At 35.1% G+C, this 13,742-nt stretch overlaps 1 protein-coding gene across 1 annotated transcript; it reads right to left on the bottom strand.

Moving 5' to 3' along the window:
• Positions 1-6,887: 6,887 nt before the first annotated feature.
• LOC124353458 lies at positions 6,888-12,793 on the bottom strand. Its single transcript, XM_046803297.1, has 5 exons — positions 12,700-12,793; positions 12,353-12,502; positions 10,856-11,029; positions 8,751-8,992; positions 6,888-7,391 (listed from the first exon to the last, which is right to left on the bottom strand). The coding sequence occupies exons 1-5, from the start codon at positions 12,791-12,793 to the stop codon at positions 7,236-7,238; spliced, it is 816 nt and encodes a 271-aa protein (XP_046659253.1). The 3' UTR covers positions 6,888-7,235.
• Between the last annotated feature and the right edge of the window lie 949 nt (positions 12,794-13,742).

The raw sequence follows: 13,742 nt of genomic DNA, 5'->3' as shown, positions 1-13,742 counted from the left end.
TTATCATAATTGCTTGAAGACTGAAAAGCGTTTATTTCGAGTAGCTAGTATTAGGCTGGATTGCTATGCACTCATAGAGCATATTGACTTCAGAGTTCCTTTCGGCACGAGGTTTTCTACCTTATTTGCCTAATCCTCAGTTTCCACGACATACTTGGCGAACTCAACTGTGCGGAAGTCTCAGGAAACGCCTCTGACCTGGACTTCTTCAAATTCTCATCAATCACATTCTGACCACTCTGAACCTGTACTTAGATCTGCCATGATGTGTCTTAGATGGTCCTTCCAACTATTAGTTCCTTTTCCTATATTATTCTACATGTTTGTTCAGTTCATATTGATGTTATTACTTTTACTATAAATTATTAGTGTTAATCGTTATTGTTGTACCGGTATCTGTTAATATTACCATTTTAATTATAACGATCCTTCTCACAAATTTTCGTTCCTGCTGCCACCTGTTAGAGTTATTTATGGTTACTATCACTATACACCACGTTTTGTATAACCTACATGAATTGGCTTTAGCCGTTGAAATTGATTTAACGAAATTCCCGTTAAACTTGATTTTCGTTAATAAATCATTTGTTTTTTTTAAATTGCCAGTAGTCAACGTCTTTCTCGGTTAATGTTAGAATTGTCGACCACCAATTCTATTTCAAAAGTTATTTTTGACGAGTCATATCGAAAATCTTAATAGACATATTTTTGCGTACAGTACATAAGATAATGTTTTTGTAACTGTGGATAAAACTATCTTTTTAATAGGAAAGAACGACCTTTTCATTGTTTGCCATTTAAATAATTATTCTAAAATGCTTTAATCATTCATAAAATAGACTTATATCATTTTCGTCTGATATTTCCTCCAGGAATGCTTTTCGTTGATCACCACCAGTGCAGTTGGTAGATGTTGAAAGCATAATGTGATTATACCTTCTGGAATGTAAAACGTTACTCGAAGAGAGTTTTATCCTTATCGCCGGAAGTGTATGATTGATTTGGTTCCAATACTAATCAAAATACTATCTAATGATTAATACGTTGAGAATTGCCTATGTAAAAAGGTAAACAGCGAAAAGATAATTTTCCAGTATTTGAACGGTAATTCTTCCCTAGTTTGCTTCTTGTACAGACTATTGAGTGGAAATTTCAAGTGGAAGCTGCTCTGGCTGATCGAGATGCGAGTTCTTGTCAGACAAGGACCCTTGACCTTCAAGAGACATCGTGGTACAAATTACCTATACCACTCTCCTCTTCCAAGGATGATGAGAGTGGGAAACGACGTGTACTCAGAGCTCGATTTCTTCGGTGATACCAGTGTTCTGGCCTTCAAGAGAAGAGTCGGTAATCTACTCCTGTCTCGAGTTGATGGTGACATATAGTTCTCCCTTTCCACCACATATGGGTCATTGGTCAATGGTTTCGTGAGAATAAAGTTTAGTGCATGCAGTGGCGAATAAGTTAGTAATTCGAAGCACTTGTTATTATTTTCGTCATTGTTATTTTCCATATTATTATTATCTACACAAGTTTGGGTCTAAATTGTCGTTTGGTATTCTTTGTTTTTCTTTCTTATGCTCTTGTACTGCGCTCTTTGTTCTACGTTTGTCGATGATCCTATTAACACAATATAGTCACCGGCTGTCTTTTGCTGTATTGTATTGTAATAGGTTAAGTGCATTTTTTACTGTTCTGTCTGTATCTTTACTTTTGTTATCGTTTGTTGTTATATTGATCGCATTGCAAGTGCTTGTGCAACTGCGTGTTAACTAATTTATAGCTGACGAACATGATAGCTTAGTTGTTTCGTTCTTTATAGGTACTTATCACAGTTTAGTTACAAAACTAGACTATTCATGTTATAATGATTGCATATCAGTCCCATCTTTACAGCTACTTATCGCGATTCAGCCGACAGTGACAGCAGCGATGTTTACTCTTTGTATGTTTTCTTCTCTGTCACTACCATTTTGCATATGCATGTTATACCCTGGATGTAGATGGTTAATGCAACCGTATGTGTCAAACAAAATATAAATAAATAAACATGAAGACATTTATTAATACTATATTATATTATACTACTATACTATACTACACGCTATTAATTATTCTCTTTGATGTAGAACGAAATTTTAGTTTCGTTATACTACACTGTATTCAATAGTCTTATACATGCAATAGTCTTATACAGAGTAAAAAACATCCTTATTAGATGATGAAAGTAAAACAATTCCGAACCTATTCAGAAAAATATCTCCAGCTAAAGAATAACGAACTGTACTGTAAACTCACCGGAGGTAACGAGTACTTCATCCTTACTTTGATCAGAGATCATCAGTCAAAATACAGCGTAGATGAAACAATAAAAAATATACACACCGATTTGCTGTAAAACGTGGTAAGAATCGAATCATGGTTCTGATTTAATATTGTATATAGGTTGCTAGTGACATTTATTACCGATTGGCAAAAATGAAAATACATCGCAATAAATCTAGAGGCCTGGTAAATGGGTGTCTTGGCACAAGCTCACCGGGCACTCAGGCATTCTTCTTGGAGCTGTTTCTGATTGACATCAAGAGATTGCCTATTAGACTGCAGAGGACGCTAAATGCGATTTCTTATATCCGGCTGAGCAACACCAATGCTTCCCTTACCTTCGTCCTGCCATTTTGTTTTCAGCACTCTTTTCATAAACAAAGAGGATGAATAAAATCGCGTTGATCAGAGACCTGGTTGATAAATCCAGTGAGAATTAATTGGTTCTCATTTCTTTTCTTTACCTTCTTCAGCAGAAATACAAGTGTGTACATGGATTGTAAAAAGGGTAAGTGTTCCTCACAAACCTGCTTTTTCTCGAATTCAGTGAGCTTGATGGAACCAGCTCATGCAATAATGGAAGCAATGTTTTAGTACAGTAAATTCAGTATTAAGTCAGAATGTGTTCGAATATCATGCCACACTCTCGATCATGTCTTGTGTGTTTTGTCTTGGTGCCCGCTCATTATTATAAGCCGATCGAGATAATTCGGCAAGATGTATTTGCGGTTCTATTAAGATGATCGGGCCAAGAAAACCCTGGCGACAGTGATCTTTAGGCCTGCCCATTTATGGTCTTTATTGTCATTTTTTATGCACAAAAATGTTTGCTAAAGACTGTTGAATGAGTCCCAGAGAATTATTGAATATATGTGACTTTTAAAGGCCTTAAGTTCACCGCTCTCCTAAAATGGCCGAATTTATACATATTATTTTCAAGGAATGCTCTTTCTACTGAGCTTTTCAGGCTTTTAAATTATTATATTAATTGTTCAGTTTGGCAGGAATTCGTAACGTTTTTAGTACAGCTATTATATGTCTTTCCATAGCAACTCAGTAATCTTAACTTCTGAGGTAGCTAAGATCAAGTTGTGATCACTCTATTTATAGTAGGCTAGTATTTATAGAATTTGTATAAACTCTATATTTTTCAAAATTAACCGAGTTATGAGGTCATGGTATAAGTATTATAACAAATAATTATTTTGTCAATAAACACGTTTATTTCAAACATAAACTAGAAATATAATGAAAGTTCATACTGTTGCTATGCTGGTTTAATATCGTTGTTAAAGGTTGTGTTCATTATATTTGACTGTGCGCAGTAGGCCTACATTTGATTGTATTAGTTACACAAGTTATAACTCATCCAGTGCTATAAATTTATTGCAAAAGTTAGCCCTCATACTCCCACATCTGTGGAGTTAAAGGTCAGCTAGCAAATATTTGAAGGGTAACAATAAAAGTTACGTGGCGTAGCTCTAGTGTAGGACCTCAGAACTATCTGCAATAAACCGCACACCTTGCCCGTGTGAATGGTTTATTTCCTAACTGATACAATTAAAGATAGTACCGACATAGGTCAACAAGTCCAGCAGTTTTGTGCTAAATAATAATTGCTCTGAAGAGTTGATATTGGGATTTACGCAAATGAAATTTTGCGTCAAAACAATGATGTATTAAGAAAAAGGGCTATACACAATGAGAAATAAATTAATGTGATAAAATATTTTATTTATTTACAGTTCGACAACTGATAATTATTGCGTTCTCATTGATCAGTCACTCCTTGACTGAAATGAAACATGATAAATACATTACCGCATTCCACAATCTATTGTAACTTGTTATTTTACTAAGTAAATAATACAAAGATAGGAATTTGGCTACCATTACTGCTATTACTATTACGGATACGTTCCTTTCCTAACTTAAATATAAACAATAATTTAAGCAGGACGTTTTCAGAACCGCTATCTGCTTTCTTCTTCAGGTAAAAACCCCAAAAATATAATTTTAAAGATGGAAATGTTAAGAAATCTAAAATTATGGGAAAGAACACCAATTTTCAGCCATTTTCTCCCCTGCCACCATCACAATTTTGTTCTGTACAAGATATACGCTGCCCCGGCTTTATTTTTAGAATGCCATTTTCCCTAACTGTGCAAACATTGTTTCATATATTTTGTATTGTAGTTGGTTTTACGTTCTAGAGGATTTTATGATTTAAATGCTAGGTATTTTTATCCTACATTTTTGTTATGCATTTAGAGTGTAATATACATATCAAATGCGTTCTAGATGTGCACATTTTTGTGTGCATTACCTTATATCATAGGATTGGTTACCTGAAGAACAGAGCAGTGATACATTTTTGAAATGTCGTGTCTCATTCATATTTGTTAACTTAATGATGCCGAATGCTCATAATATGTCTGTTATTTATTTTTAAACTACCCATCGTCAACAACAAACTTAAAAAAATAAGTGCTATTGTCAATAGTGTCGACTAAGCCTCGAAAAAATTGAAATTAAGTCAGTTAATACAACGTGTTAATGAAGTGGAATTCTAGATTACCAGTATGATACGGCAAATAAGAAAACAACCGGATAAAATTACAAGTAAGAGTAATTGTATTGTTTACTATAAATAAGTGGAGATACTGTGTATCTGTAAAGAAATTTCCTGCAATGTAGTTTTGGACACAGCGAAACGGCTTGTGCAACATCCATCCTATCCCAGTTTTTGTTGTTGCCAAAACCGGTCTATTTGGTTGAATCAGGGTAGAACAACATATCAGAACAGGTCTAGATATTTTCTAGTGTAAGCACACAGAGTCCTGATGATCAAACAAATTAGAGTGCCTTTACCAAAATAACTGTAACTACAAAATAAGACTTAAAAGGTAAGAGTCAATAGAATACACAAAATTGTTACGGTACAAACCGGAATTTTAATATTTCAAGTCACCATAGTTAGTAGTATAGTATAGCATATAGTTTATACAACAACCTTATAACTGTTTAAATTAAAATAGGTTCTGGTTTTCTCTTATTAAATTTTGTTTAGATGCAGGTTTGTTTCTATTTAATGTAAAACATTATTTTGGATAGTTAAGGATGCTAGTCCACACAAACATTCTTGCCTCAAAGTTATTTTTAATACGTTTTAAGTATGAGAAATATAAACGCAGCAGAACTAGTGAAGCGAAATACGAACTTCGTAAAATAATATTTAAAAAAAACCAAGATACTGCGTTACTGATATTATTTATAAACAGGTTATGACGTCGAAAACCGATAAAACCAATTTAAGGTTTTATTTGTTTGTCTAGTACCAAATATTTTTCGTCCGTGGAAACGATTGGTAACACGGAGTAAAGAAGGTCGGTGATGCAAGGTCAAAGACATAAAAAACGAACCTAGAGTTCAGTATTATATCAAATCACGGCATTTTATTACTTTGTTTATCCTTTCACAGTGTTTTGCGAACTAGAACTAGAGAAAACTGGGTAATGACAACAGAACTCACATCAAGAAAAGGTTTCAGAACAGGAGATTAGTTTCCAGAACTGATAGACTTGACTAGTGGTTTGCAGACCATGAGCGAACCGGCTCATTGATCCGGGTCACGAAATGATCTGTGATTCGTCAGATTATGTGATGAAATGAGCCGGGTTATTTGGTGAGCCGACTCCAGATTGAACGAAACATCGCTTCGCGACACGTGAGCTGAGAGTCGCCAGCCAGTTCTTCGATTCTCGTAGTTCTTTATGATCTGAGTGATCTCCTCCAGTCAGAACAAAACTGTTTAAAATCAGAATTTATTTTGGAAGACAGTTACACCTCGTTGAAAACTATTGTATTTCACGTTTCATGGAAGAAAATCAATGAAATTAATTTTTTACATAATACTTTTAATAATAAAAGCAAAATTGATTATTTTAACTAATATAATTGGTTGCATCAAGATTAAATAATTTACTAAATTAATTATTTTTAATTGGTTTATTGTATGATCTGATCGAGCAGGCGGAGTGAGTGATGTCAGTGGTCTGAAGATTCGGCTCATGAACCGGTTCATTTCAGTGATCAGATCCGAATGAGCCGAATAATTCCAAAGACCCGTTCTTCCCAACATTAGACTTGACCAGCGAAGCTACAAAGAGTTTAGCTCCTTCAGTACCGCCACTGGCTCGAGCACCGGCCAACAAAATAAAAGTGGCAGGTATAACCAAAGAACGCTGTGACCAGACAAGATAAAAGAAATATCTGAATAAGTGGTTATTTTATAAACTGGAGTTGGATTTCCGACATCCAAGTAACAAAGATTTCATTGCAATACATAAATAGGTACACAGATACAGGATTGTTAAAGATGTGTTGGACATTTCAAAACAAAATAATTTGTCACTAATATAAAATATAAAATTACAATATATTATAAACAATTAGTCTATTTCGTGTTTTGCAAACATCACAAGCCGAGTCCATATAGATTACATACTAAATATACATTAACGATAATATATAACACTAATTACAATATTTAATAAGTTAAATAAATAATTACTAAATAAAAATACTATTTAGTGGGTTATTTACTAGCCTTATAAATGAACGAATTATTCATTACACTGTAATAATCCAGCTTTAGTTTTATCAGTATTAAAATATCGACTGTTTACCAAGGCTGATGCAATTTAGATTGTTTCGTGTACTTTTAAAGTACGTATTTAACTCCAACTTTAGAGATGTTTGAAAAAAAACGGTCACATTTTCAAACCTGATCGCTGATTAGATAATACCCTTGATTATTTATACGAATGTATTCGTATTATCCTTGATTATATGTTCGTATAATCAAGAATAATAGACTACAACTGGCACTTCCTCAGGGTCCATATACTCTACCGCCCGTAGGAAACACTGTAGCCCATGTTGACCATGAGTGTATCTCTTAGTGCTGGATGTAGATGTTTTTCTAGATAGGTGGTCAGGAGAGGCTGGACCCCTCGAAGAAACACGTCTTCCATTTCTTGTCCCATGTCCAGTTCGTCGTCATCCTGAAAATGAAACAGAGTTATGACGAGGTTTGTATTGGTGTATATAATCCTTGATTTTGAAACCGTCTGAATATCTACGACTACCTGACACTGTGGGACGCTTCTAAATTTTGCAGGATGCCAAAGGTTAATGGGGGTGAGGATGGCAAAGGATTAGGGGGGGGAGATGGAGAGCGATGGTTGCATCTCTGGTGGCACGTACGCGAACCACATCAAATTGCGTACACTGGCTGTTCACGATCCTACCGTTAAGAAGACACGAGAACGTCAGAAGACACCATAGTATTTTTAAACTTAATAGTTTGATGATAAAGGCAGAATTCCAAGACTGCACCTAATTCGTAAGAGGTGCAATATTATGAAAGGATCTCTTATTAATTTTAAAAATTAATACAATTTGAAGAAACATAACAAACATAAAGCGTTACAAATAGTATAAAAACTAGGTTATGTGGTCAAGTAATTAGTTTTTTCTAATCTAGATATTGTAATCTCTATACCAGCGATGTGAAGTCGATCTCTTTTTCTTAAAACCTACAAAATATACTGATGTAAAATGTTGTGGAGTCTGTTATGTTCTATGCCCATATTTCTGTCCTGCACAGTGCACACCTCTGGACAATGGTAAGCATAATCATGTATAGTAAAAATTATTTTAAATATAAATATATTTTATATATTTATATATATATATATATATATAATATATATATATATAAATATATATATATATATATATATATATATATATATAATTAAGTGTTAGTAAACATAAAAAATGTTTTGTAGTGGAAACAATTCAATTATTTTACTTTAATGATTTCTGCTGATTATATAAACCTACAATAAATACTGCACGTCTCAAAATATGTTACTTCCCCGAGGAAAGGATGGGTGGGCAATGAAAAACACAAATCTAAAAATATATTTAACGAAACACACATGTGAAATAAAAAAAGAGCTTGCATGTCTACATAAAAATATTCCTGTTTTATAATTTTAATTAACTATTCTTTTTTGCTTTATTTTTTCATAAGATAGATGTTTAGCACTTGTTGCAGTACATTATAGTTTTAACAGTTTTTAAATCACAAACCAGTTATCTATTCTCAATAAGTGGCATGTATTATTAAAAAACTAAGAAATGCAAGAAGTGCTGTTTGAGATCAAATGTTTCTTTAATATTGTAATGATGTGCATCATAAAATTTTGTTGCAATGTTTTATTGAAATTGTTTGACTTCCACTGGTACTGCTTATTTACCATAGAGGTTTCTGAATCCAAACATAAATCCGATATCGAAAACATCGGATAATCGAGAGTCTGGTGTTCTATTGGTTAGATCTGAACAACGCTTACGTGCAGTTTCCGCTCCATTAGATCCGGATGATCACATCCGTACGCGTGTACGCTGACGAACTGCGGGTCCAGGAACGTGGCCGTCGTACTGACTGCCAAGCCCCCGACCTTGCTACGTTGAGGGATCACTGTAAATCCAACCCCAGCTCGCCGTAGACGGATCATCATCCTGCATTTCTCAGCCGGAGTCGAGATCTTCGGGTTGAGCAGCGTGTTGGCCTCATTGTACAGCTTCACGGCCCCTGGATAAATATAATAGTTTCTGAATCAATAATCTTCACTTTAATGCTCTTTTTTCTCTACACAAAAATAAACCACCGAGTAAAGAAGTGAAATAAGACAACTATAGATGAACCGCTCGCAAAGAAACCTGCGCTGAAGCAAATATCTGAGCAGCCACGCGCAGGAGGAGCCTCCCTCCAGTGGTGGGGAGTGGGACAAGCTTCTCCTCGTCTCTGTTTTATCAGCTGCGTGGATCGTGTCTTGCTCGCGCCATTTTGTTTACACTGCAGCTACTTACGTACTCTAACTATATTCTATTTTCGTGTATAGACCTATACAAGCGTAAATATTAATTGGACAGATTGATGAAGCCAGGGAGCTTCCATTTTGGTTCGTCGCTAAGTGGCAGTGGACGGGTCAGGGGATAGAGCAAGCGGGCAAGTGATGAACAGTGGTGGGGATACTGGGAGAGGGTGGCATCACCGTGACGGAGGGGTATTTACCCCACCGTGCGTGAACTAAAATTGCCTAGTGTCTTTTTGTAAGCGGTTTATCTATAGTTGAGATGATACAAGTTCATAAAGGTAAAGCATGTATCTCTGTAGTCTTGAACCTATAGCAGTTCAGCATTCTAATAACGGATAAGAAATAATCCTTAGTATTACATTATGTCTAGGGGTGTATCGATGAAATCAAAATGCCATTAAAAAGATAACCATCATACATATTATTTCCTGGTTTAAACATCAAAGCCTACTTTGGATTATGTAAATGAATCATTATTTAGACTGAGGAACGACCATTTGAAAAGAATGTTGATAGCTATTAGACTACATGTGATTTTGTTTTTCTTCTGCCATCGTGATGAGAAATAATTGTAAATATGTCTTGTAATAGCTTACAATAGTGTCGTTATCTGTCTGATCATATGTCCAATAACTCTTGACAGAAAGTTAATAGAGACTTGAAACTTGGTACATAGTCCAAGGAATAACTCTATTCACTTTGGGTTCAAAAGTTCAAAGTATATCTAAGTTTAATTTGTCCGGATAAAGTTACAGCCGGTTCAGTAAAGACTCTAGTTACGTTATGTCGGGTTGTTCGATACTCCGTCGGGCCGGTTTATTAACCCAGTATGTATGAACTTGACAGTGGAAAATTAAGACTGTTTATTTAAAATTAGTTGAATTTAGCATAGCGTCAGTCTGTAGAAATGAAAGGTCTGGGAATTCACAATAAAATATGTATCTGATTAGAAAGGTCAATGAGAGGATATGCTATTGCTAATCATTTTCAGCACTACCACAGTAGTCAGTAATAGGTAACATTAATAACAAAAACATACGTATGTAGAAAAATTAGGTTGCTCCGCCTAGATATAGTATCAAAAAACATCGAAGTGCACTCAACTGTGCACCTGATGAGACAGTGAGATTGCCACTTCACCTAGACTAGACTATATTATTGCATCTTGTAGTCTTTGTGTCTCTGATGTCGGAACAATGCACATGTTCGTTTTGAGCTTCTTCGTCAGCGACTTTCTTTGGATCTTTTCAGACGAACATGACTCCAGATTCCAAGAATTAAGTCTGAGACAGCATAATAGATGTTGCAATAAAAGGAAGGTAAACTGGGGGGGAAATCCAACATTCGAACAAAAATTGCTGATACATATTGCTTGTATTGAATAGTTCTTAGTTAAACTACTTGATAATACTTGAAAAGTTATCTTAATTGAGATTTCCAAAATGCTCAAGTAGAAATTTCATTTCTACCAGTTGAAGACTGACTTTATTACCCAGTCATATGACAAAATCCACAGAAAACTTTTGATTGGTTTAAGCTTTTTACATCTTTACGCTTCAAATCTTTAAAATTCAGACCTGTTATTGAGAGATCCTTGAAGTAAAGTCGAGTCTGCAGCGTGGACTGTACGGGGTCGAAGCGGCAGTTGTCGACCCTAGCCCAGTGGCTAGGCTTTGTGGGCATCCTAACCCTCATGTCTGTGACGTACATCTCGTAGGGTGCCGTCCGCAGAGGCTGATGCAGAGCGTACCCTAGACACCAAAGGAGTTTAAGTAACAGTAAGACCACTTGTAGTAATTGTTTTATTTTACTTGCAGTGGAGTAAAGTAACGTTAAATGTACGTGGTACTACCAAACCACTATATTAGACTATGGTTACCATATTAAACGTTACCACTCAGCCGTTTCTAGTCCAAATTACATTTTCTTAGATTGGAATATACATAACCCGATAAAAAGAGACTGAACTTTATTATGATAAAGTATTGTGATTGACCGCTAGATTTATTTTCTTGTGTGTTCTAATTGTTTGTCTTCAGAGGTAAGCACTGTCATAACCTTGAGTTTTAATACATATAAAAATTCAAATAGGGAATTCTTGCTGTCCATTTAAGGAATAGTATGTAACCAGCCACGATAACATAATTTTCATTCTATAATTGTAAAATAAACTCAATTGAGGGCTCACATTCACCGTGTCTCATTTTATAGCATGGGATGAGACATCACTTGTGTAATTAATACAATAAAAGATAATACTAATAACCAACTAAAGCTGTATCTTTTTACCTCTCTTTGCTGTAATCTACTAATGCTGAATCGACGAGCAGTGTTTTCTGGACTTTACTGAAAAAGTCTTATTGTATTGCAATTTATCATACTAAGGTTTGTGACTTTAACAAGCTCTTATCCTTTGATAAACGTTCTCCTGATATCTTTGGGGATATCGCAAGGCACCGTATTAAACTGTGCACTACAACACAAACGTCAGTGATAGAATTCTTATATTTGTACCCCCCTTCCCCCCCCAAAAAAAAACACGATTTCACACATTATTCCTTTATATGAATGATTACTTACGAAAATTCAGTGTAGTAAAGGCCGGTAATAGGTATAAGATTGTGACAAGGATTTCCTTATTTGTTTAAGAGTTCAGTAACCTTAGTGATGGTGAATGATGGTTAATGGTCAACGCAAAGATCAAATTGAAACTCTCGCCAAGGAAGATGCATCTGAAGATGTGCCATCACCATCTTTAATAAAGGTTAATTGCACTCCATTGGTATGTTCGATTAAAGAAAATAAAGAAATTAAAATACCTGATCGGTAAGATAACTTTATTCAAAGTACGGAATTAATAACTACAAGTAACAAAGTACCATGTCTTGGAGCTTATTTATCAGGAGTATTATTGTAAATAATAGAACAACTTTGGTCTGAAATAAAATTGTTAATTGCACAGAATAATTTTATTATCTAATATCCCTAAAGTATCTCATTACTCTATTACATTTTCAATTTTGTACTTTTAAATATATGAGAGATGTGATAAACTGTTTTCCGGGCTGACTCACCTGCAAGATCTAGTGTGTGAGAAGTACCAGAGGAAGATCGCCTTGTAGATATCGTGTTGAGGGCTGACTCTAATCGCACCGCGCAAGGGTCTCTGCTATGATCGTGATGAGAAACCAGCTTTGTCAGAGGTTCACTCAGAATCCGGACTTCTGAGGATATAAAAAATAGAAGTGTCAATTTCATACAACGTTGTTCAGGAACTGGTATCAAAATAGGCTGATTTTGTAAAGAAAATCTACATAATCGTAGTTGCATTTGTTACGTTCTGTTCCAGTGATTATTACAAACTTCAAGAGTAATGATGATAACGTATTAACAAAGTTATAGTATGACATTTATCGCTTACCTGACGGTTCTTCTGATGTGGATGTGGTGTTTTGAGCATAACTGTGAGCCAGGCATACAAGAAACAGAAGCAGCAGCCACTCTGTGCCGTCCATCTGCAAAATTACATTAAAATAGTAAATAACATTGGTCAGTATTTATATTTAGTGTGAACAATATGTCTCCACTACATTCATTATTGTTCACCCTATGGAAATCACAACTTAGAGGTTGGATATAGGACTATCGAAGCTGTATATTTAATTATTTATCAACATCCGTCCCATGTAATATTATTTAATATTGATCCAAAAGCAATAGATATAACAATATATAAATTATAAATAACATGAAATGTATGAATGGGTAACGATAGAGCTAATTTGAGCTAGGTAGTGGGCTTTTAGAATTCGAAGTTGGCTGAGAGGTTAAAAGCTGGAATAAGTCACATTCAATAATTTAAGCAACATATTTATAAACGACAAAGGACTATTAGGCATATAATTGGTAAAGTCGCGACAAATTTACGGCTATTGCAATCTGTAAAGGGGAGCATTCTTCAGGTACTTTTTTGTTCTTTTGAAGAGAATGCGAAATCGTCTGCCTGTGCTAAACATGGGCAAGCAATTACTAAAAAAAATGAAGACCATTAAGAAGCTTGTAGAAAATACGAGGTCAGTCATATCTTTTTTTGTCTGCAGCTACTGATTCGTATAAGCTAGATAATACTAGGGTCCACATTTGTAAGCCGCCCATAATTATTGCAATTCTGTTCGTTAGGAGTGTGATAATATCAACTGCCTAACGAGACATTAACAAAGGCTAGATAAAAACGCTGCAATGAATCTGGAGACCATTGAGAGGAGACAAAAGTCTAAGAAGTTGCCTAGAATCCGATCCAGACGTACACCAGTCTAGTGATTAATTCATATTTCTAATAATTGATCCGTTTGCCACTTTAGACTACGGCATGACGATTTCCTGTGGCTTACGGCTCACATATCCGCTGGAGATTGTGTTTCTCCGCTTCTGAACGTTGAACTTTAAAACTACCGTAGAATGGTT

This window comes from Homalodisca vitripennis, chromosome 2 (assembly GCF_021130785.1).
Source record: "Homalodisca vitripennis isolate AUS2020 chromosome 2, UT_GWSS_2.1, whole genome shotgun sequence".
Taxonomy (NCBI): domain Eukaryota; kingdom Metazoa; phylum Arthropoda; class Insecta; order Hemiptera; family Cicadellidae; genus Homalodisca; species Homalodisca vitripennis.
Note: the sequence above shows the minus strand (reverse complement) of the source record. Positions and strands in the feature narration are given on the sequence as shown.